This window comes from Annulohypoxylon maeteangense (genome assembly GCF_022496945.1).
Source record: "Annulohypoxylon maeteangense strain CBS 123835 unplaced genomic scaffold GGS22scaffold_17, whole genome shotgun sequence".
Lineage (NCBI taxonomy): Eukaryota > Fungi > Ascomycota > Sordariomycetes > Xylariales > Hypoxylaceae > Annulohypoxylon > Annulohypoxylon maeteangense.
The window spans coordinates 213652-233930 of NW_025953264.1; the positions used below are offsets into that span (position 1 = coordinate 213652).

At 47.0% G+C, this 20279-nt stretch overlaps 6 protein-coding genes across 6 annotated transcripts; 5 read left to right on the forward strand and 1 right to left on the reverse strand.

The window, feature by feature from the left end:
- Positions 1-161: 161 nt before the first annotated feature.
- On the forward strand, positions 162-2215 carry GGS22DRAFT_171045 (mitochondrial carrier). The gene is made up of 4 exons (XM_047962541.1): positions 162-840; positions 935-1479; positions 1533-1770; positions 1826-2215. The coding sequence occupies exons 1-4, from the start codon at positions 737-739 to the stop codon at positions 1956-1958; spliced, it is 1020 nt and encodes a 339-aa protein (XP_047815740.1). The 5' UTR covers positions 162-736; the 3' UTR covers positions 1959-2215.
- A 168-nt stretch (positions 2216-2383) lies between these two features.
- Positions 2384-3657, forward strand: GGS22DRAFT_171046 (ribosomal L29e protein family-domain-containing protein). The gene is made up of 4 exons (XM_047962542.1): positions 2384-2503; positions 2564-2615; positions 2701-2803; positions 2883-3657. Exons 1-4 carry the CDS (start codon positions 2497-2499, stop codon positions 2916-2918), a joined length of 198 nt encoding a protein of 65 aa, XP_047815741.1. The 5' UTR covers positions 2384-2496; the 3' UTR covers positions 2919-3657.
- A 1944-nt stretch (positions 3658-5601) lies between these two features.
- Positions 5602-7848, forward strand: GGS22DRAFT_52090 (protein VTS1). The gene is made up of 3 exons (XM_047967320.1): positions 5602-6245; positions 6306-7613; positions 7667-7848. The coding sequence occupies exons 1-3, from the start codon at positions 5759-5761 to the stop codon at positions 7693-7695; spliced, it is 1824 nt and encodes a 607-aa protein (XP_047815742.1). The 5' UTR covers positions 5602-5758; the 3' UTR covers positions 7696-7848.
- A 1084-nt stretch (positions 7849-8932) lies between these two features.
- On the forward strand, positions 8933-13458 carry GGS22DRAFT_196089 (TPR-like protein). The gene is made up of 5 exons (XM_047965775.1): positions 8933-10906; positions 10967-11879; positions 11931-12158; positions 12213-12554; positions 12622-13458. Exons 1-5 carry the CDS (start codon positions 9257-9259, stop codon positions 13038-13040), a joined length of 3552 nt encoding a protein of 1183 aa, XP_047815743.1. The 5' UTR covers positions 8933-9256; the 3' UTR covers positions 13041-13458.
- Positions 13459-13839: 381 nt separating this feature from the next.
- On the forward strand, positions 13840-14251 carry GGS22DRAFT_171050 (uncharacterized protein). Its single transcript, XM_047962543.1, has one exon. It carries the CDS (start codon positions 13944-13946, stop codon positions 14211-14213), a length of 270 nt encoding a protein of 89 aa, XP_047815744.1. The 5' UTR covers positions 13840-13943; the 3' UTR covers positions 14214-14251.
- A 1058-nt stretch (positions 14252-15309) lies between these two features.
- On the reverse strand, positions 15310-18934 carry GGS22DRAFT_196093 (uncharacterized protein). The gene is made up of 6 exons (XM_047965776.1): positions 18719-18934; positions 17764-18431; positions 17286-17616; positions 17154-17227; positions 15438-17099; positions 15310-15382 (listed from the first exon to the last, which is right to left on the reverse strand). The coding sequence occupies exons 1-6, from the start codon at positions 18744-18746 to the stop codon at positions 15320-15322; spliced, it is 2826 nt and encodes a 941-aa protein (XP_047815745.1). The 5' UTR covers positions 18747-18934; the 3' UTR covers positions 15310-15319.
- Between the last annotated feature and the right edge of the window lie 1345 nt (positions 18935-20279).

The following is a 20279-nucleotide window of genomic DNA, read 5'->3' on the forward strand; positions in this document are numbered from 1 at the left end:
TAGATGAAAGCTGCTTAGCCCGATTGTATGTATGTACATAAGTGCCTTACATAAGAACCTTGAAATGCATATACCGGATTAATATATCACCGAAGAGGATTCCCAAGATTTATGGAACCGTGGCAATGGAAGGCACGTCTTTGTCCCGCATTCGATTGTATCATTCGTGCGCATTCTTAGATGCCGCGGAGGTGGATCAGCTAGCACTCAATGGCCGAGGTTCATAATTCACGAGCACCTTTTTAAACTCGGCTTTGCGTCGTCCATTCACCGGGTTTCGCATTATCGGACAACGACGTCAGGGCAACTTCATTGTCCTTGTCCGTTTTAAATCCAAATCTTCTTATACAAATCCTATGCCCTTATATATAGATATTTCCTTTATCAATGGAGGTGTACACTGATACTAATATCTAAGTTGCGTTTCCTGCTACATGTCTCAGTAGCAATTAAAGGGTCTTATTAGTGCCTTTTAACCAGACGACGGCTTTATCCGCAAAGGTGCAGCTTAGCTGGGAGTCTTAGTATTAGTCCACCAGTCCACCTGTCTTACCTTCGACCTTGCTACCTAGGTAGCTAATAATCTAACAATTGTGCCCCAACCTTCCTTCATATCTACCTAGATACCTAGATACGGGTGCATCGTCGATCCATACGTCCACAGCGCAACTTGCCGAGTGGGACGAATACATATTTCCTACCCGCAGGAATCCGTAGGAAACATTACTCGCTTGCTATGGCCGCACAATCGAAACCTGTCCCGTTACCATCATGGGGTTATGCTGTAGCTGGTTCCACTGGGGCTGTCTTAGCTAACGCTCTGGTATATCCTCTGGATATGTAAGTCCGCCCGCCTGCTGCGCGCTGTGCGTTGCGTAGCTATTCTAAACAGTAATGCGCGGAATTGATACTAATCCTTTGTTTGGTTTGACAGAGTAAAAACGCGATTGCAAGTCCAAGTAAAACGGAAACCCGGAGAGACGAGCGAACATACCGATCCCCATTATGCCTCAACCTGGGACGCAATCTCTAAGATTTCTGCCGAAGATGGAATTAAAGGATTATATGCTGGCATCAATGGCGCTCTATTAGGAGTGGCTTCTACCAACTTCGCCTACTTCTATTGGTACTCGATCGTGCGGGAGCTCTATTTCAAGTCGCAAAAATCACCTGCACCGCCATCTACGGCTGTCGAATTGATACTTGGAGCAGTAGCCGGTGCAGTGGCCCAATTGTGCACAATTCCCGTTGCTGTAGTTACGACAAGGCAGCAGACACAGAGCAAGGCAGATAGGAAAGGTCTAATTGATACGGCCCGTGAGGTTATCAACAGTGAGGATGGTGTTTTTGGTCTCTGGAGGGGACTTAAAGCTAGCTTGGTGTTGGTCGTTAACCCGGCCATTACCTATGGCGCTTATGAACGTTTAAAGGGCGCTCTCTTTCCTGGGAAGACTCGTCTCACTGCGGGAGAAGCTTTCCGTAAGTTTTTCTGCTTGTGGTATCAAAGAATCGAGCTGATTATGACTCCGTAGTTCTTGGTGCTATGTCGAAAGCACTAGCCACCCTCGTCACGCAACCTCTTATAGTTGCCAAAGTCGGCTTACAATCAAGGCCCCCGCCTCAACGTCAGGGTAAACCGTTCAAGGGGTTCATCGAGGTAATGCAATTTATCATTCAGCACGAAGGCTTAATGAGCCTCTTCAAGGGCATCGGCCCCCAGATTATAAAGGGCTTTTTGGTGCAAGGCTTACTTATGATGACTAAAGAGCGGTAAGTTACAATTCATTATCAAAAGAGGCGCTTCTTTATTGACATTCTCTCGCAGGATGGAATTCCTATTTATCCTACTATTCAGATACGTCCGGAAGCTCCGGTCAGAGCAGCTTGCCAAAGCGGCTACACTTGCAGCAAATGCTGCCTCCAAGGCCAAGGTCGTTGTCCCTATCACAACTAAATAACAATACGGCTTAATAGAGGTGTCTTATTAGTCTTATTAGAAGGGGAACTCACGGATCGGGTCATCTTGAAAGATATGAGTCTAGGGATAGATGTGTGTATACACTAGACAAGGGATGCTTCATTTATATTATCGTATGCACTACAGGTTAGGAGTCTAGGCAAACATAGGACAGGCATATAAGAAAATTCTATCTCACAGCGAATTTGCATCATAGCATATGGCCTTAGTATAAAATTGAAAAATAATGAATTCGGCATACATTTGCATAAAAACGCCACAATGCGACAAAAATTATGATGTTTGCCATATTGCCACCAGCTGGACGCAGCTGCCAGTCTTGGGTCTCGGAGGTGGGGACCGCCCCTGCAAACATCGGTAATTTTCCACTGTGGCTTGACCCCTCGCTTAATTTTCTGCCCACAACTGCTAATACCAAACCCACGAAAGGAACAGAAGAACTTCCACTTTTTACCGATAGCATCATTCTTCGTCGATTTCCGTGTCCTTCCCAATTATCCGACACAAACTCAGTCGCAATGGCGAGTATGTTATACGAATTATATATTATTTCTTAGGAAGGGTATTTCTAACAATTAATCTTAGAATCCAAGAACTCGTCTCAGCACAACCAGTCGCGCAAGGCTCACCGTAACGGGTATGTCAAATCCGAGTCGATAGCTAGACAAAACGCCCATCTCGCCTACCAGATCATACCTAGCTAACGGGTTGATGATATTTAGTATCAAGAAGCCAAAGACCAACCGATACCCGTCTCTGAACGGAACAGACCCCAAGTTCCGCCGAAACCACAGACATGCTCTACACGGCACCATGAAAGCTTTGGTACGTTGCTCGATTGATCGCGGGCATATGGTCGATTCCTCGCAGCGAAATAACGGCAGATTGCTAATTATCAATGCAGAAGGAGTTCAAGGAGGGCAAGCGAGAAACGGCATGAAGTGGTAGACACGAAATATCAAGACACGACATCGCGATTGCGTATCAGGGCAAAATTCGGGGACATTCAGGCATGATCATGGAGTCAAGGTTATGCATTTGCTGCTTGTATCCAGGCACGCTCTTCTACGGCGAAGATGAAGGGGTAACCAAATGAAGTTACGTTCGCCAACCAATCTCTCGTGCTCTTCCGTTCCCTGCTCCGCATATATCTGGATCACCCGTGATGAACAAAACAAATCAAAAACGGCATATGTGTGTACAGCTCTAGGCCTATCCCATGCCTATTTGCTGAAGGATTTTTCTTCTCGTGCCGAGAGTAAATTGCCCGTCTATTACCAAACACCCGTGCTTCGAGTTGCTCTAAGGCGAGGGTGCATGGAGGCTCGGCAACATTCCTAGTTGTCCTATTCTGTTCCTATTAGGTCATTGGATCTATTATCCTCCATCGTAGTTTGTTTTTTAATAGGTCAAATCGATAAGTCGATTGTCATACTAACTTAGCTATGCGAACCAGCGTCATACGATTTAGATATAACTTTGCTAAGTAGTAGGAAATTTATGTCAATTTTGAGATGACGAGTTCTTTTAAGCAATATACTGGTATCATTTACTGCGGACGAGGAAATCAAAGGGCCACGAATGGCGAGACGTGACATGTCTCAAGATTAACCATTCGTTATATATGATGTTACCAAGCTCTTTGCAAAAAAAAGAACTTGGAAATAATAGCGACATGCACTACTTGTTAGGTACTTTGATGTTTATACTAAATTTGAGAGGCAACTTTTTATATGACATATAATATGTACCTCTAACTTTCGATCAAATATACTATATCTACTCCTAGTCATTTTTGATCAAAATAAATTAGGACACAGACGTGTTCCTGATGCGACTTGCGCGAGTTTGTTGCCGCTCTACGAAGTACACTATGCAGTTCGTAATTCTTGGATGGATAGAAGCCCTGGAAGCCCTGTGTGGATGATCAGTGCCCCAGTAGACGTTTAGGGTGTTTCGAGTTATTCTAGCCTCACTAACCCAAAATCGGGGTACCTGTACGACCTGTGCGACGCTAGAAATCGACAGAAATAGACCTTTCAGGGGCTGGGTTCCGAGCGCCCGCCCCCTAAAAGATTCGTCACAGCTTGCCAATGAACTGACCCTTTTCAAGTATCCACGTTGTACTGTACTACGACTGTCGCAGCATTTAGATTGAAGCTTAGCGCTGAGCCATTCAGATGCATGCAAGTCGTTGCTTCTGCCTCAAGGCTCAGACTGCGTGCGACTAATAAGGTTATGAAATTCTAAAATCCAGGTACATGTCCAGGTACATGCCCAGGAGAATTATTAGAGGTAACTACCCCGCAGGAATGGTAGGTAAAAGTGACATGGTGCCAAAGCTACGTAAAAGTATTACCTGTCCATTTTAAAGAGCCCTGAAGAAGGTTACAGCGCGCTCGGCTCATCCTTACATGCACCAAAAGTTTCCTCTGCAGTCGCTGCAGCCTTTGTGTCCAGGCTGCCCAGACTGCAAGGGTCTTTCCGAAAGAGTTTACCGTTTCCACAGCCCAGGCTTTGTACCCGAGTCCTTTTGCTCCATCTAACCAATTCTCTACGGCTTCGTTTTTTTCTTCTTCTCCTTCTCTTCCTCTTCACATCCTCCTCCTCAGCAGCTCGAGGGTAATCCTGCCGCTGATTCCTTTCTTTTTGGCCTTGGAGTACAAGTTGATCTGAGTGTTATTGTTGGTAAGTTTGCTTTAAAATTTCTCTCATACGCTTATGTTTCGTATATCCGTCGCATTCGGGTTTTGTGGTTTGGGTCCTTCGACACATTGACGGCCATTCACGAGAATTCAATGGCAACCGCCCCCATTTGAAGATCGTTAGAGTCGACCGATAGGCTCTTCCTGATTGTCACCTTGTTAGGGCAATATTTACGACAGCATTTACCAACAACTAACGACTATATTTTCCATATCTGTCTTACAAACCCATATCCTTGGATCGGACTATCTATCACACGCCCCTTTCGCCCCTGATTAATATGGCAGCTTGAAAAGAGCTTCAAGCGACGGTGAAGTTTATACTAACCTGTTTTCTTTTCGCAGTCACGTATCTAATCTTCTGCATTACCAATAATCACTTCTTCCCAACTGCCTCCTTTCAAAGACTCCTTTGAGGTCAGCAGGCTACTGCAGGAGTTCTCGAGAGAAAGAAAAGGTATTCTGCCGTCGTTCTCTACCAGAGAGTTGAACTCGAGCCTTGCAAGTCAATCATAATACGATATTACGATTACGGAAAGCTAGTGCGCTACGCTTCCCTTTAAATTTATTCGTCGACAACCCGCCTCTCACCGGTCTATTCGCTCTAAAGTAAACGAGCCACATACTGGCTACGCACTAACCCCCGGATTGTTTTACCATCCCTAGTACAAGTAACGCCAGCATCGACGTCGCTATTACCACGGCCTACCATCACCACATTATAGCTACAGCTGCTTATACCAGCAACTACTAGAAACATATCGCAACTTGATTCTATCTATTAGGTACATTGAGTGCGATATTTAACATCCATCGAAGTTTTAGCATCTCAAGATAGTGTGTCGAGATCGCATGTCACGGACCCTCCACCGCCCCTCAAATACTTTTTCGAAGGCTTTTTAAGCTGTTTTATCTGCACAGCCCCGCGACAATACGATTCTCTACTTACTTTTTGCATTCGGTCAAGTAGCCTTTCAACAATTATCTGTAGTCACAGGAATTACAGTGTGGCAGTGAAAAAGGGTTTTTACTTTGTTGGTACTTGGAAAGTTAACAACAACGAGCTACTTTCAATATGAACCGCAACAGCACTCCGGAGGCCTCGACTGCCTCGTCGCTACGCCCACCTTCTTCGCGAACAGTCGGAACTAACAATCACCACCTTCGCGCATCTGCCGACATGGCTGCTCTTGCCGGACCCGCGACTTCGAATCGTATCCGTCCCTCTTCAGATTTTTACGGCCAGCAAGGACAGGGTCAGGGGGGTGTCGATTCAGACCCGCAGGACAAGGTGACCCAGCAGTGGATTGCCGACATTGACCAATATGAGACTACTTTAGAGGAAATGGCTGCTGCAACCCTGGACCAGGATTTTAAGGACGAACTCAGTGCTATAGAACAGTGGTTTCGAGTTTTGTCCGAAGCCGAGCGTACCGCTGCTTTGTATGCGTTACTTCAGCAGACTACTCAGGTCCAGATCCGTTTCTTCATCCAGGTTCTTCAGCAAATGGGAAAAAACCATCCTATGTCTGGTGTATTATCACCAGCCAACTTCGATAAGGGTACGTCCATTAATATTGCCTGGCTTATGTGCAACAACTAACGAGAATTGTTATCCGTAGATCCGATGTCAAACCGTTTGAGCGATGCTATGAACAAGTTGAATGTTGGATCGGCTAGGAACTCCCTTTCTCAGCCACAAGCTTCGGCTAAGAGACACTCGGGGCTTGACCCGTCAACCATCAATGCTATGTTCCCTGATGCTGCGGCAGCCATTGCTACCGAAAAGGCCAAATTCACTCAACAGACTGGGAATCAGCCTCCTTCAAACCGCAACAGCACAGCTGTCGACGCACGAAACCCCTTAGCTGCTCCGGCTATTTCTGCACCATCTGAAGGACTTGATCCCAGCACGCAGAATCCTGCATCGCCTTGGGGTAATGACCAAAACGCTTCGCGACCTAAGTCGTCTTCTGGTCAGGCTCCAATGGGCCAGTTTGTTCAACCGCCGCCTTCAGCTGGTTTGAGATCGCCTCGCCCCCAACTAGGTGGTAACAATGGCATCCAGAATACCACGCTCAATGCCCCAGACAAATCTGCTACTGATCTACCCCTGCTTTCGCCATACACTGCCGGAAGCGGAAACTGGGCTTCTATGGTGAACACTCCTATGGTTGCGTCGTTCAACGGTGGCAATGGTACCCCCAACCAGGCTGATATGGTTGCCAATGCGACGGCCATGAAGCTCGCAGCTTTGTCTACCGTGAATAACCGGTTTGCCCTCGACGATGTGCGCAAGTATCGGAGAGCTCGGTCCAACGACGCTCCTGGCCAAGGCCAAAACACCCTTTCCGCTGGGCCTCAGGCACCAAATCTCCATGGCGCGAATATTGTCATGGTCAACGAACATGGGCAGGTGCTGAGCAGAGACCAAATGCTCGCGTTGCAGAACCACTCGGCCATGGGTGGATTCGCAGCCCATCGTTCCCGTCCGAGTTCTCCCGGTATAGCAATGCAGGCAGGTTTTGGTCAGATACCTTTTGCTTCTCCACAGAACAACGGTTTCTTGAGTGCCTATGACGGCTCGCAGAATCCACTCTTGAACAATGGACTCGGTGCGATTAACATGGGCCAGCTTGGCGTAGGTGTTCCCGAGGGTTACCTTTCCGACCATTCGGATATGGTCCGTGGTCGTTCCCCGCGTGGAAGGCGTGGTACTTCGAAGCCTCCAGAGGACCCAACCGATCCAACTCTTCTCCAAGATATACCGGCCTGGCTACGTAGCCTCAGGCTGCACAAGTACACGGATAATCTGAAGGACATGAAATGGACGGAGCTTATCGAACTCGACGACAAAGCTCTAGAGGAGCGTGGTGTCAACGCCCTTGGAGCACGTAGAAAGATGCTGAAGGTATTTGACCAGGTCAGAGGTAAATATTCTCAGTCCGAACATCATTCAAGGCAATCACTAACACACGCACAGAGGCCAAGGCAGACGGCAAGCTGGGCTAGCCACTGCAACCTAATAATGAATACGTTAGCCTGGTGCCGGTGATCTAGGAACAATTTGGAACTTGAAAAGGCGTGCGCATGGATTGTTTTAAGGATCCTCACTATCCGACAGACTTCCCGGTAATGATGAATTGAGGATTTTCCTTGGCCGGGTCATTAATAATATAGTCTATACAGGAAGGTCAGGAGAGCCCTTGCTTTTTCTTCCAGAAATGGGGATTTTGGAAAGGTCACGAACCCGAATTGAAATATAGGACGGTTAGAAATAGTCATGGATGAGATGAGATCATAAGGCAGATGAGGAGGCTAATGGTATGTAAGGTATACGTGTATACAGATTCTAAAACTTGATATTTCCATCAAAAAATGAAACGACAGTGTTGGCGATTTCATAATCAAGCCTCTAAAAGCCCATCACGGAAGCGTGCATGAAGTTAACCAATTACATAATAGACTGAGGTGTGTACATGCAAGCTTCCGTCTTGGCAAACCTTTTAAACCAACTCTTTACGCTTATTTTCCGGATAGCCGCATTTAAATCTTTGTGGATACACCGAAATTTGCACTTAACGGCAATCGGACGGCGGACCATAAGAACAAATCCGCCAACCCGCCAATTCAATTAATGTATTGAAATGTATACAGTGTAATACAGTATAATAGCATACAGTTTGATACATATTCCACACAGTGCCCTGAATCTTACAGGGGCTTACAGCGCTGCAGGGCGCGAAAAGACCCTGTAACTTATAGGCTTTATAGCGCATTAGCTCCATATTTTTAGGTAGCTTTTTAGGTATGTAAAAGCCCTGAAGCTGGCGCTAGAGTCTTCTAAAGTTATTATTAATATTTCAACCTTTTTAAAACGAATTAGATCAATTAATTGACCTGATTTAATCGATTAATTCGATACAGTTGAATGCGTAGTAGGTAGGTAGGTAGGTATGTAAATAAATATATACGCGTAAGAGTTCAAAACGAGGGGTATCACATGACATGCGCTGAGGCTTATTGAGAGGTAAGTATGTAAAAAGGCTATACGCTATAACCCCTATGAATTATAGGGCTTTTAGCGCCCTATAGCGCTGCAAGCCCCTGTAAGATTTAGGGCACTGTGTGGAATATGTATCAAACTGTATGCTATTATACTGTATTACACTGTATACATTTCAATACATTAATTGAATTGGCGGGTTGGCGGATACGGCCTTGCGGTCCACTCTAAATCGTCACTTATAAACTACTTAGACAGTCGCCATTTTCAAGTCCGTCATTTACGTACTTACTTCACCTACCTATTCGACGCAGTTCACGATCATTTAAATAAAAACCCGTGCAATTTTAATTCGCGCACACATCAATACGGAATGGTCACGATCAAATTCGCATCGCTCATATCTAGTGACTGGGGCTAAGTCTGGATACGATAAATGAGCTAAGATATAAGACATCAAGAAGGGTGCTCCTGAAAGGTTTCTATAGGAATCAACTACGAAATCACCAACCTTGGCACTTGTCAATCAAGAAGGTGGAATCCTATTAGATTATTAATTCTTTCACCATGAGCCATCCTTTCTCGTCCACGTTCGATGCCCTTCAGGCACACTTCACTCAAAAACCGGACAAGCCAGATGTGACACCTTTGCCTCCCACACAGACACAAAAACCAGTTCTTGTTAATAACGACCTAGGTACAACTGAGTCCCCAAGGCAGAATGCGGATCTTAGTCATATCTCAAGTGCCAGGACGCCCTTACCAGTCGCAACATCGAATTTGTTGCTCCCACGGCCCGGCCAAAGAGTATTGCTTCCCAAACCAAATAGTGCATCAGTGCAACCAACCTTAGCCCAAGGCCTTCAAAATATCCCGAGAAATGGAACATCAACACTACCTCAAGCTCCTCCAGGCCACGCTATTAGTTGGGAGTCGTATACCCAACCTATACTACCAAGGACACAAGGTCCAGCCTTGACTCCCATGGGGCCTTCAGCAGGCCCCTCCGTTTCTCATAATCCCTCTGGGACTCTTCATAGTAGCGAAGCCTCATCCCAAATTTCTGGAGCCAGATTCAACGAGTTATCAATTAACGAAGCAAGCACAGCGGGTGCCACAGAAGACCAAGCTAATCCAATAGACACATCAACGGATGCACTTCTCGAACGCCAGAATGAGCTTAATTCGGAAAATCCCTTACCAAAACTCCCTCCTCCGGTACGTGGGTTCGCGAAAAAGATATTGAATCTTGAAAATAAACCGCAACGCCCCCGTGGAGGCCGTCAAAATGTAAGGAAGCGTGGACCTCGGAAAGCTGCTGAGCCAACAGGTGATATCAAATATCGTCTTAACATGGCATCCAACGCGTACATGGATGGGCGTATTGACGAGGCCATCGACTATGTACATGATGCAATCCGTATCAATGCAGAAACCTACCGCGCCTGGGTCCTCCTAGCTTCTTTTTTACAGGAAAAGGGGGATCAATTAGGACATTATAGGGCGAAGTGGTTTGCTACGAATCTCCAACCACAGATTATTGATGGGTGGCTTCAATGTGCAGAACTAGCTATCGGGCTCCGAGACGAATTTCCCGAAGATGAAGGTCTTACTGACGAAGCCATTCTATCATATTCCCAGGCATTGAAGATTGAAAATAGTCACAGACCAGCACGTCATGGAAGGGCCGCATTGTCGCTCGAAATGGGGCATCTCAGGAAGGCCGTTGGAGATTATACAGCTCTACTTGGAAGTTGTGTCTTCGACATATACGCATTACGGGGTCTTGCCGAAGGTTGTGTCCTACTCGCAGATACAGGCAAATCTCGATGGTTAGATCAACCAGGGATAGCTATAGACGCATACCGCCGCTGCATCAGTCATTTCCGGGAGAATGGGCTTGACATCCGATATCCTTTCGATTGGCAAGATATTAAAATATTCGTCGAACTTCTTGCCTATGTCAAACAATTCAATAATGCCATACATGAACTAAGGTCACTGTCACGATGGCTCTTAACACGTTCCGATGAGGTGTTCTGGGATAGCCAGAATGACGACCGTGAATGGGACGTGGATAACTCGAGACGGCTGGAATTAGAGCAATTTCAGGAGAAAAAATATCCAGCATCGTCATATGGAAAGGGCCTTCCGCTAGAAATGAGGACGAAGCTTGCCGCGTATCGTCTCAAGCTTGGCCAAGAGGATGAAGCTATGGTAAGATCTAAATCACCCTTCCCTCCCTATATTACCTGATGGTAGGCTAACGCATATCAGCATCACTTGGAATTCATTGATCCGGACCAGTCGAATGGACCTGAGATACTCTCTGAGTGCCCGCATCTATTGCTTGAAGGTGCGTCAGCGTTGTACGAAGCCGGCCGACTACAAATGGCCCTGCGCTTTTATGAGCCTCTCCGAGAGCCTGATCTCCTTGATACCGAGTCTCTCGTCCGAGCAGGACGATGCTATTTGAACATGGGGGATAAGAGGCAGGCCGAAGAATGTTTCACTGCTGCTATTGACCAGGATGAAATAAACAGTGAGGCCTGCATTGATGCGCGCTATGAATTGGCGAAGATGTATGAAGCAGCAAGAGAGGAGAAGGAAGCCTTCATCCTTGTGAACGAAGCTATCAGGCTTCAGGAAGTTCGAGACCAAGCTCGTGAAGAGGCTCTCGAGGAAGAACGATTGGGAGACGATAATGATGACGACCAAGGAGACGGCGACCTTGCACTTCCTGAGCATCCACTGGTACCGGCCACCAGGAAGGAGGCAGTGCCAAAACCAAAAAGAGCCAAACGTCCACCTAAGCCCAAAGTTGAGAAGGTTAAACCAGCACCAAAGGAACGAAAACCTAAGGCGTCGCCGAAACCAGCTTCACGACGCCGTAAGGTATTTGCCCGAACTGAAGAATTGCAACTGGAAGAGAAGAAGAGAGCCAGTGAACTTGCCGAAACATGGAAGACTGTGCACGAATGTCGAGCTTCGTCCAAAACCGATGCTAAGGGTCCTTCTAGCGCATTCATGTCCGCGGCCGGGGAGCTCGTCGACGACTTTCGATCGTATAAAGAGTTTTACACCTGGGATAAGTACCTGGCACATCTTAATATACACCAGGCTCGAGAAAAGGTCGAGGCACAAAAGGGCAACCCCAACCTCATTGCAATGGCACAACGTCTCTCACATAGTAAGTTTTGTCGACTACATGGCAAGGTGAAATGCACTAATTTAATTATAGATCTGAACCCGGAGAATTCCGAAGGCGAGAATCAAACCGAGCGGGTGGCTGTCAGTTATCGAGGCGTCCCTTTTAATGAGTGGCTTGATCTTTTCCTCGAGTATGCCATGGGGCTGGCTCAGACCGGGCGATACCAGGACGCTTACAAAGTCTGCGAATCCGCACGAGACACTACAATATTCTCTAAGTCTAAGGAGGATATGTTCCTAATCCATGTGGCATGGGCTGGTAAGCTCATAGGTATTCTTTAGATTTTGGCAGATTATGACTAACACAGTATAGCGTGCGCCTTGCGTGGCAGAGACGAAGAGACATGCGTTGCCTCCGCTCGTTGGATTATGAGAGAATACCAATACGACACAGAACCTTTCCGGATGTTCTCTGCCCTGTCTAGGTTATGTCCGTCTCCTGCATCGTGGTATGCATCCGGCCCTGTTCAAAAGTATATGCTACGACAGATTAAGCTTATGGATCGTGCAATTAATGCTGCAGGAGCTGAAGTTAGCGGGGACGAAGATGGACCGCCCACTGGCAGAGTTTTCCCAGGCAAAGAACTAGATGTTACGCTACTAATGCTTTACGGAAATATCTTATTCATATCGAACAGTTTCACCTACGCCCTGAGTAAGTAACGATATCTCTAGAGCAGCTCTCTGCCTAGTATATGATTAAGGTGTTAATAAGGTCACAGATTACTTCATGAGGGCTCATAGCTTAGACCCCTATAATACTATGGTCATTCTTAGCGTCGGTAATTGTTATGTCTATTATGCTCTTAAGAGGCAAGCTGAGAATCGTCAATACCTCCTAACCCAGGGATTTCACTTCCTACACCAATACTATGAATTAAAACTGGCTTCGCCAGATACAGCTCAGAGGCAGGAGGCCCACTACAACCTCGCGCGAAGTTACCACGCCGTTGGAATTCCGCACCTCGCTACCGAATACTACCGGCGTGCTCTCCGGGAGGTGCCTGACGATTCCGGGAATGGGGTTATGGGGAGGAATGACCTTAGTCGAGAGGCGGCGTATAACATGGCGCAGATCTGCTGGGCGGGCGGTGACGTGGACGCAGTTAAGGCTGTCACTGACCAGTATCTAGTTATCTAAATATGGTCTGATAAATGACGGCTCACGCCAATCGTAATAAGATCGCACACTACTTGGGTCTCGATTCAGATAGTCAATGTAAATAACTGCGAACCGGTTTATTTCCGGGCATTTTTGTCTTTTTCCACGGAGACGTTCTTGTTCTCGTCAACCGCTTGCACAGGAACTTGAATCGATAGTAAAGGGGGAAACAAGATATCCTCCGATACTAACAGTAGACCACGACCTTAGCCTTACCACCTGCAATGCGGGTAACTGGTCGCTATTTTAAGGACTATATATGTCGTCACCATGGTTTCCAGAATAATTGCCAAGGAAAATTAAACTATGGTTGAAAAGCCGTTTGAGTGGTTACCGAACCACAGTTCCGATGCTGCGATAGTCGTGACGATGACATCGGATCGATGACATGCTGAACCGTACCTACCACTATCAGCCTTATTCGGGTAATCTAGCAGCCCTAACAGAGATGTAGTGAATGACTAAGTAGGATAATCATAATGGGTTGATTTCAAAACATGCGATTCTGTGTTTAAGCTTTCGCTCCGGTATTTCCGGAACTCCTAAGTATTCATCTGCGGATTGCGATGTAATGACTACATCCGCATCCGCATCCGCATATGTACTATGTATTCTCACGGCGTGGCCCACCTCCTGAACATCAACGACTTCGGAGCCGTAGCGCTGTCCCGCGTAGGAGTCGTGCTTTCCGTTCGTGGAGTCTTGATATCAAGATTACGCAAAAGGAGCATATACGCCATGACGTCGATGACTTCACGGCAACAACCCTTGCGGCCAACCTGCCAGGATTCCTGGCGACGATGTATATAAGCCCGTCTGCCTACCTTCACAACTTACCATTCGAGTGGAAAAAGGGTAAGATGACAGAATAAGCAATTTCAGATGAGCCAATACACCATCCCCAACCTCTTCATCACAATCAACGACGTCGCAATCATGGTGCAATTCAAAACCGGGCAATCCGTGCGCTACAAGCCCGTCGGCGGGCCCGACTCCAACACCTCGGAGAGCACGGGTCGCATCACAGACGTGTTGACGAAGCCCGGCGTGCAAGCCGATCGGAACGTCCAGGCTAGCGCCGACGAGCCGCGCTACGAGGTAGGAACTCCCTCACTCCCTCTCCCTCTTCGTCGTAGTTTTATAAGAAGTTAGGGAAGGGAAGAACTCGAAGCTGATGATAAGAAACAGATCCAGAACGACAACACGGGGAAGCTGACGACCGTGTACGAGAAGAACATCCTCGGATCGGCGTAGATGTGGCGTTAGACTAGCCTCGGCGTTCGATAGACGGAGTCTTTGATGAGCCAGTTAGATCAGGTAATCAGCCAGTCGAGCAGAGCTAGAATAATGACGATTATAAATCCTATCACTGATTAAAAATCAAAATATTATGTTGTGACACGGGCGATCGTAGTATATTCAACGTCATCCGAGACAAAAATAAGAAGCCACGAAAAGCCACATGTACCTACCCGATCACCAGGAAAGGAAGTACTCATCATCATCATCGTGTATGTACCACTTCACAGTGGTCTGTCTGTATTGAGAAAAATCAAACCGTCTACGCACACGGACCAGAGAATTATGTTATGATCGAACACGTTCCCCAGCCAGCACGCGGGCAACGGCAACAGTATATACAGCGCGGTTGCTATATACGAAACTAGAGTTACAACAACCCCAGCATGAAGTAATCCATCCATCCATTTAATCGGGGCTCTCTCCCCTCGGTCAAACCAGCCCTGACCGGGACGACACGACACAACAGAACAAAACGAAGATGCACCTCTATGGTCTTTGTCTTGCCACACATCACTCCGCGAGGGATGAGAGGGAGAAAAAACACAAGACAAAAGAGCCGCGGCGTTGTCGTCGTCGTCGGTGAATACTGCAGTCGTATCGTAGGCCGTTCTCCGAACCGGGGAGATCAAGAAAAAGAGAAGGCAAGGAAAAATTCGGAAAGGCTTTTCCGTGGTGGTATTTAGCTTTGCTTCTCTCCCTCCCCGAACCAACCCGACCCGCGACGGAACATGAATGCTCCCTTTAAATAATAATAAAAAAATCAAGTCGCCCCCTTTTTACTCCGCGCGCCACTCCCATGTGAAGAGGTTGAAATCGGAGAGAATCCGCGGAAGAATCGAAGATTTCGGGGTCGTTAAAAACACAATTCGTAGCCTATACAATGAGCAACGCAATCGAAAAAGGAACGCCGGCCTCATGCGACATGCGAAGTTTTGAAATGAACGAGACTATGGTGCCTATACCGTGCCTCGGAGTCGTTGCTTGCGAGCCAGCCAGTCCCCAAGCATGTTATCCAGTTGCTATATGAATGTTAGTCTAAGTTGATACCAGAAATCCGTATCTGTGAGAACTTACTGTCGTAATTTCGGCCAACCTTGCGTTCTGCTCCCGGAACAGCGTGCCTACTACAGGGTGGTCGGGACCAGCGGGTGCGACATCATTCTTGTCGTATACTATTACTAACAAGTCTCGGATATCGGAGCCCGAGTCGAAGAAGGCTCGGAGATTAGCGTCATTCCAAGTTGACGTGGTTGTAGCTGACGTCGATGTTGTCACAGAATCTTGCTTCCCGTGGGTTCGGTCATCGATATCCACAAGTTCTGGAGATGGCGACGAAACAGGGGAGGAGCGGTCTTCTTGACTTGATGTATCAACCATGAGAGCAGGAGGGTTAGAGGAGGATACGACCGGTGAGACTTCAACAGGAGATTCGGATAAACGTTCCTCGGCAGCAGGACGTTGGGTCTTTGAAGTTTGGTCGTTGAGCTCAGACATAGACGTCTGGGCACTATAGCTATCAGGAAACGCTCCTGGTAGAACGGGCTGTATCTGCTTTTCTTCGGACGGTTGCCGTTTCGGTTCAGGAGGAGCTCTGGTCGGCTCTGGTTGAGCCTCCTCCTCGTCGGGTGAATCGAAGTCATCAAGTTCAACTCGCGCCTTTGCCTTAGTAACCTTTGGCGGCTTACTTTCCTTCGAAAGAATAGATTTTGAGTTGGACCTCTCCCTCTTTTGTGATGGTCGATCCTGGCTTTCGGCTTGTTCAGATTCCACCATCCTCAGTGTCGTTGGCGGTAAGGTTGACATATTATTGATCCTGGCCTCCGGAGCAGGTGCGGGGCCACGGTCTGGGCCTATTTGTGATGTTACAGAAGACTTGCGTGTTGGTGAAGGATCGTTCTTGGATTGATTCTTCTGAAGCTTGCTTGGATTGCGCAGTGGCGCTACCGATTTTTCAGGCGAAGAATCTGTATCAGCCACATGCACGTCCTCCGCCTCCTTCTCTATCGTCTCAGTGGAGGCATCCAGAGACCTCTTACCAAGCGAGTCATCGTCTTCATCAACGGACTTTTTCCTATCTTTCCGAGAGAAGAAACTCCGAATCGCGCTTGGCTTCTTTTCCTTTTTCTTCTTTTCGTCCTTCTGTTTATCAGGAACAAGATCCTTTTCTAAGCTCGGTCGTTGCCGCAGCGACGAGTCTTTTGAGTCACTCGAGACTCGCGCTTCGTTATCGTCTCGAAGTAGACCAGGAGTCAATGAGATCTTCTTAGTCTCTATTGTCTCGTCCTTAAAGAAGGAGTCCGTGTTCCTGACAGTACCATTCCTCGTGACCCGTTCTGTCTTTGCATCGAAAATATCATTGCTATCCCTGCGAACTTCGCCCGAAGTAACCGAACTTGATCTACCTCGTTCCTCGATCTTTAGGGGTTCTACCTTGACCTGTTTCTGCGGATTTCGGGTTTTAAGGGGTTCCACCTTCGCAGATTCATCATCGTCTGACGTCTCGTCTGTAGCTTGCTGGGAGGACGCTTGTTTTTCTTGCTGCTGTGTCTTTTGCGAATCTTGTTGGGGTTTCTTTTCGCCATCACCATCCTCCTCCTCAGTCGAGTAATCTATGTCAGAGTAATCAACAAAAGTCGGGGGTGCAAATGCAACGGTTTTGGCTTTTCTCCTCTTCATCGCCGTCTTAAGGGGGTTCTTGGTCTTCTCCGCTTGGTCGCCGAGCATCGTCGCTGATAGCTAATTTTATGGTCAACTCCACATATAGCACTTATTTCCAAATGATTTACATACGTCAATATTACGGTGCTTGTTAAGACGCGCTAGCCTTTCGGTAGGTGTCTCGATGTGCTCTGCTGGTAAATATCCTGAGGATAGAAGTGTAAGCTGGGTGCTACGATTTAAATACGTCGAAATGAGCCATACCTATGCTGCTATCTTTTACCACTCTGACGAGCCACCAGTAACTATTACTATCATCAAGCAACACCATGGTATCACCCTTGGTGGCATTAGCTTGACCTTCGACGGTAGCGACGAAAGTGTGAAGGGCGTAGACGAATTCGAAATCGATGTCCTCTAAGTCTTGTAAGTATTCGCTACCCCAACCAATATCAATGAATGCGGGATCGGTAGTAAAGAGAGTCTCGTCATCGTCATCGTCATCTACTATTGAATCATCATAGATGACATAGGGGAATAAAAAGTCGTAGGGCGAGATCTGGCGTTGTTTCGTTTCTAATTCAGGTCCCGCAGCCTGTGTATTTGGTTGGCGACGCAAAGGCAAACCGTAGGTCTTCAATTGCGTTCTGGAGACATCGGATCGGTTGGATCCATTGTCTTGAACGCGTTCTCCTGATTCGTCTACCGACACTGTCGAGTCCATACTCTACATGTCTAATACAGGTTCGGGTAGCGACAGGTCGTTCAGATTCTCGCCATGGTTTGCGCGGTCGGCCACTTCGGTATACTCACTAAGAAGATGATGACGACAATTTGACGCATCAGCAGAAGCCTTGCTTGTCTGATGGTCGGAATGTTGTGGGGTTGTGTATAGCCCCGTCTCACTGAGTATCGGAGAAGAGAAGGAATGACGAGGTAGAATTATAGGTATCAAGGAATCGACGCGCTGTGGCCAGACAGGCGACTGGAAGGAGCACCCACCATCTTCAATCGAAGGAGAACTCGAGATCTTATCCATCATGTCATCATCCATATCGTCGTCGGTATTAGCATCCAAATCTCCATCGTCGGAGTTGGTGCTTGTGACTCCTCCATTTTGCGCGACAGCGAGCGCATCCTCGGATTGCATCTTGTTGCCATTCAAGGAATTCGCAATACCGTTCGCGAGATCTGCGGCGTACTGTTGTAAGTCGGTACGGTCGTCACCATCGGGCCACGATGCTCTAGGGCTTCGACCTTCTTCTCCAGCCCTGTCTTCTTCGACTTCGCGTAAGGTCTCAGCCTGATGCGGCGCGAGTGACCCGTTCGCGTTCGACGCAGTTTTCGAAGGTGAAGGGGTATTGTGTTTTTTTGCAGAAGGAGACTCTTGACTTTGAAGATCGATGGTGTCTAACGAGTTCGAAAAAAAGGGTGAAGTGTTAGCTAGCACAGCACAAAGAAAGAAAAGAATAATTCACAGTTCAAAGACAAGGGGTTGGTTGTTGGATTGTAATTATTTTTTTTTCTTCCTCTAATCCTTCCCCCCTGCCTCTCAAAAGCGTGGTTCGTGATTAGAGTGGTTAGAGTAGGGTGGTTAGAGCGCGGTAAAGCGTGGCAGCGGAACCCGTAGGTGCTTGTAGTGCTTGTAGTGCTTGTAGTGCTTGTAGTATTGTAGATCAAAGAACCTTGGAACTTACCAGCCCGAATCATCTGGGGTCTTGTCATTGTGTTATTTTTTTCCCAGGGAGTCCGTGGAAAACCAATTCCCACGGATCGGTGTTAAATGAACTCTGTTATGGGTCCGTTTCGTTCATAACATCAATCGATTGCGCTTATGTATTCCCTAAATTTTATTCTTCTTGCCTTTCTTGCCTTTCCTGTGTTTCTGCCTTGGAATATCTTTCTTCTTCTTCCCTGCGCCTCTCTCCCTCTTCCTGTTCCTCGGATGCGCGAGTGGATTTGTCGCAAGGGGCTGGGCGAGAGATAGAGAAATGGAGACTGCGTGACTGGTGATTGTTGACTGGTAACTAGACTCTGGAGACTGGAGAAAGTTGGTCAGGTTTACGCCTCGACCATCAACCACGCCTTGCACGCCTCGAATATGCCAATGCCAATGCAAATGACCCAATCACCCTATTGTCCACCTAACTTTATTTCCTGGATAGTCCCAGTTGATATACGATCGGCGTACAATTGTTCGTCCAGTAGATCTCGGGTGAATTATTTCGATGGTTTAAGTTTGGAGGTTGGAGGTGAGAATTCTAATTATAGATGGTAATCAAGTCGAAAGGCAGTTGAAATGCGACGGATGTGGTGAGATGGAATGGACATTTATTTTTCATAAGCCTCCAAGGGGGGAAAAAAGTTGACAACCATCCCACCTCCCCCAAAAAAGAATTCCTTTCAGGGCTGTATCGGTATCACTGTACAGTCACTAGACTCGGGGAGGAAATCAGTGACCAGATACAACTAATACGACTAATACAACACAAAATGCTAAAAGGAGGCCCTGCAGATTGCGGTCGGATTGGGCTTGGCTTGAAACATGGTTTTCACAGGGGCAGTAACGACGGCCTGTTTAGCGGCCGCCAGAGATGCCCAGCTGTTTATTTGGCTGTTTGGCCTGGTTATTCCAAGTCGATGGTGGGGTAGGTACAAGAGGCAAGAGACCAAAAACAGTTTAGCGTCTGGGGCTGCAAGATAGAAATAGGTACGTACGTACAGCGTACATACATCCACATACCAGCCAGCCTATATCTCCTTGTACCGAATACAGAATTCGGCCCTAGTGTATTCCTTGCATATCAAGTTTACAACACGGTAATTACCAACCTGGTATCAGGTCCACATCGCCGATGGGTGCTTTTCACTTTTCGTTTTGAAGCTACATCTAAATCTTGACATTGCTTGTAAATTGTAAATCTTGGTTGCGATGTAATGCAAGACACAAACCTGAAGATTCTGTCTAGGATGGGTTGTTTATCGTTTGACTATCACATTTCCAAGATTGTCTAACAGCTTACTTAATCACGTCGACAATCGTGGTTTCCTACTCCATACCTAGTAACAAGTTCCAAGCCTACTACGCAGTACTGCCTTACTAAAATAATATCACATTGTGAACATATACATTCTTTAGAGGCATATTGACATGTGCATATGTCTATAAAGTAAGGCTGTATGGTCACAATTCTTGGAGTTTCAAGAATTCCAGTAATAAACCATTCCAATCAGCAAGGCACATTTGTAGCCCCTCGA

Excerpts from the sequence above, each read along its gene's own strand:
- GGS22DRAFT_171045 (XM_047962541.1), top strand. The coding sequence starts at position 737 with ATGGCCGCACAATCGAAACCTGTCCCGTTACCATCATGGGGTTATGCT. Across the intron at positions 841-934 it reads CTGGTATATCCTCTGGATAT|AGTAAAAACGCGATTGCAAG; the intron begins GTAAGTCCGCCC and ends TTGGTTTGACAG. Across the intron at positions 1,480-1,532 it reads CACTGCGGGAGAAGCTTTCC|TTCTTGGTGCTATGTCGAAA; the intron begins GTAAGTTTTTCT and ends ATGACTCCGTAG.
- GGS22DRAFT_171046 (XM_047962542.1), top strand. Across the intron at positions 2,616-2,700 it reads CGCAAGGCTCACCGTAACGG|TATCAAGAAGCCAAAGACCA; the intron begins GTATGTCAAATC and ends GATGATATTTAG. Across the intron at positions 2,804-2,882 it reads ACGGCACCATGAAAGCTTTG|AAGGAGTTCAAGGAGGGCAA; the intron begins GTACGTTGCTCG and ends TTATCAATGCAG.
- GGS22DRAFT_52090 (XM_047967320.1), top strand. The coding sequence starts at position 5,759 with ATGAACCGCAACAGCACTCCGGAGGCCTCGACTGCCTCGTCGCTACGC. Across the intron at positions 6,246-6,305 it reads ACCAGCCAACTTCGATAAGG|ATCCGATGTCAAACCGTTTG; the intron begins GTACGTCCATTA and ends TGTTATCCGTAG. Across the intron at positions 7,614-7,666 it reads GGTATTTGACCAGGTCAGAG|AGGCCAAGGCAGACGGCAAG; the intron begins GTAAATATTCTC and ends ACACACGCACAG.
- GGS22DRAFT_196089 (XM_047965775.1), top strand. The coding sequence starts at position 9,257 with ATGAGCCATCCTTTCTCGTCCACGTTCGATGCCCTTCAGGCACACTTC. Across the intron at positions 12,159-12,212 it reads AATCCATGTGGCATGGGCTG|CGTGCGCCTTGCGTGGCAGA; the intron begins GTAAGCTCATAG and ends AACACAGTATAG. Across the intron at positions 12,555-12,621 it reads CAGTTTCACCTACGCCCTGA|ATTACTTCATGAGGGCTCAT; the intron begins GTAAGTAACGAT and ends ATAAGGTCACAG.
- GGS22DRAFT_171050 (XM_047962543.1), top strand. The coding sequence starts at position 13,944 with ATGAGCCAATACACCATCCCCAACCTCTTCATCACAATCAACGACGTC.
- GGS22DRAFT_196093 (XM_047965776.1), bottom strand. The coding sequence starts at position 18,746 with ATGACAAGACCCCAGATGATTCGGGCTG. Across the intron at positions 18,432-18,718 it reads ACCCCAGATGATTCGGGCTG|ACACCATCGATCTTCAAAGT; the intron begins GTAAGTTCCAAG and ends CGAACTCGTTAG. Across the intron at positions 17,228-17,285 it reads GGTAAAAGATAGCAGCATAG|GATATTTACCAGCAGAGCAC; the intron begins GTATGGCTCATT and ends TTCTATCCTCAG.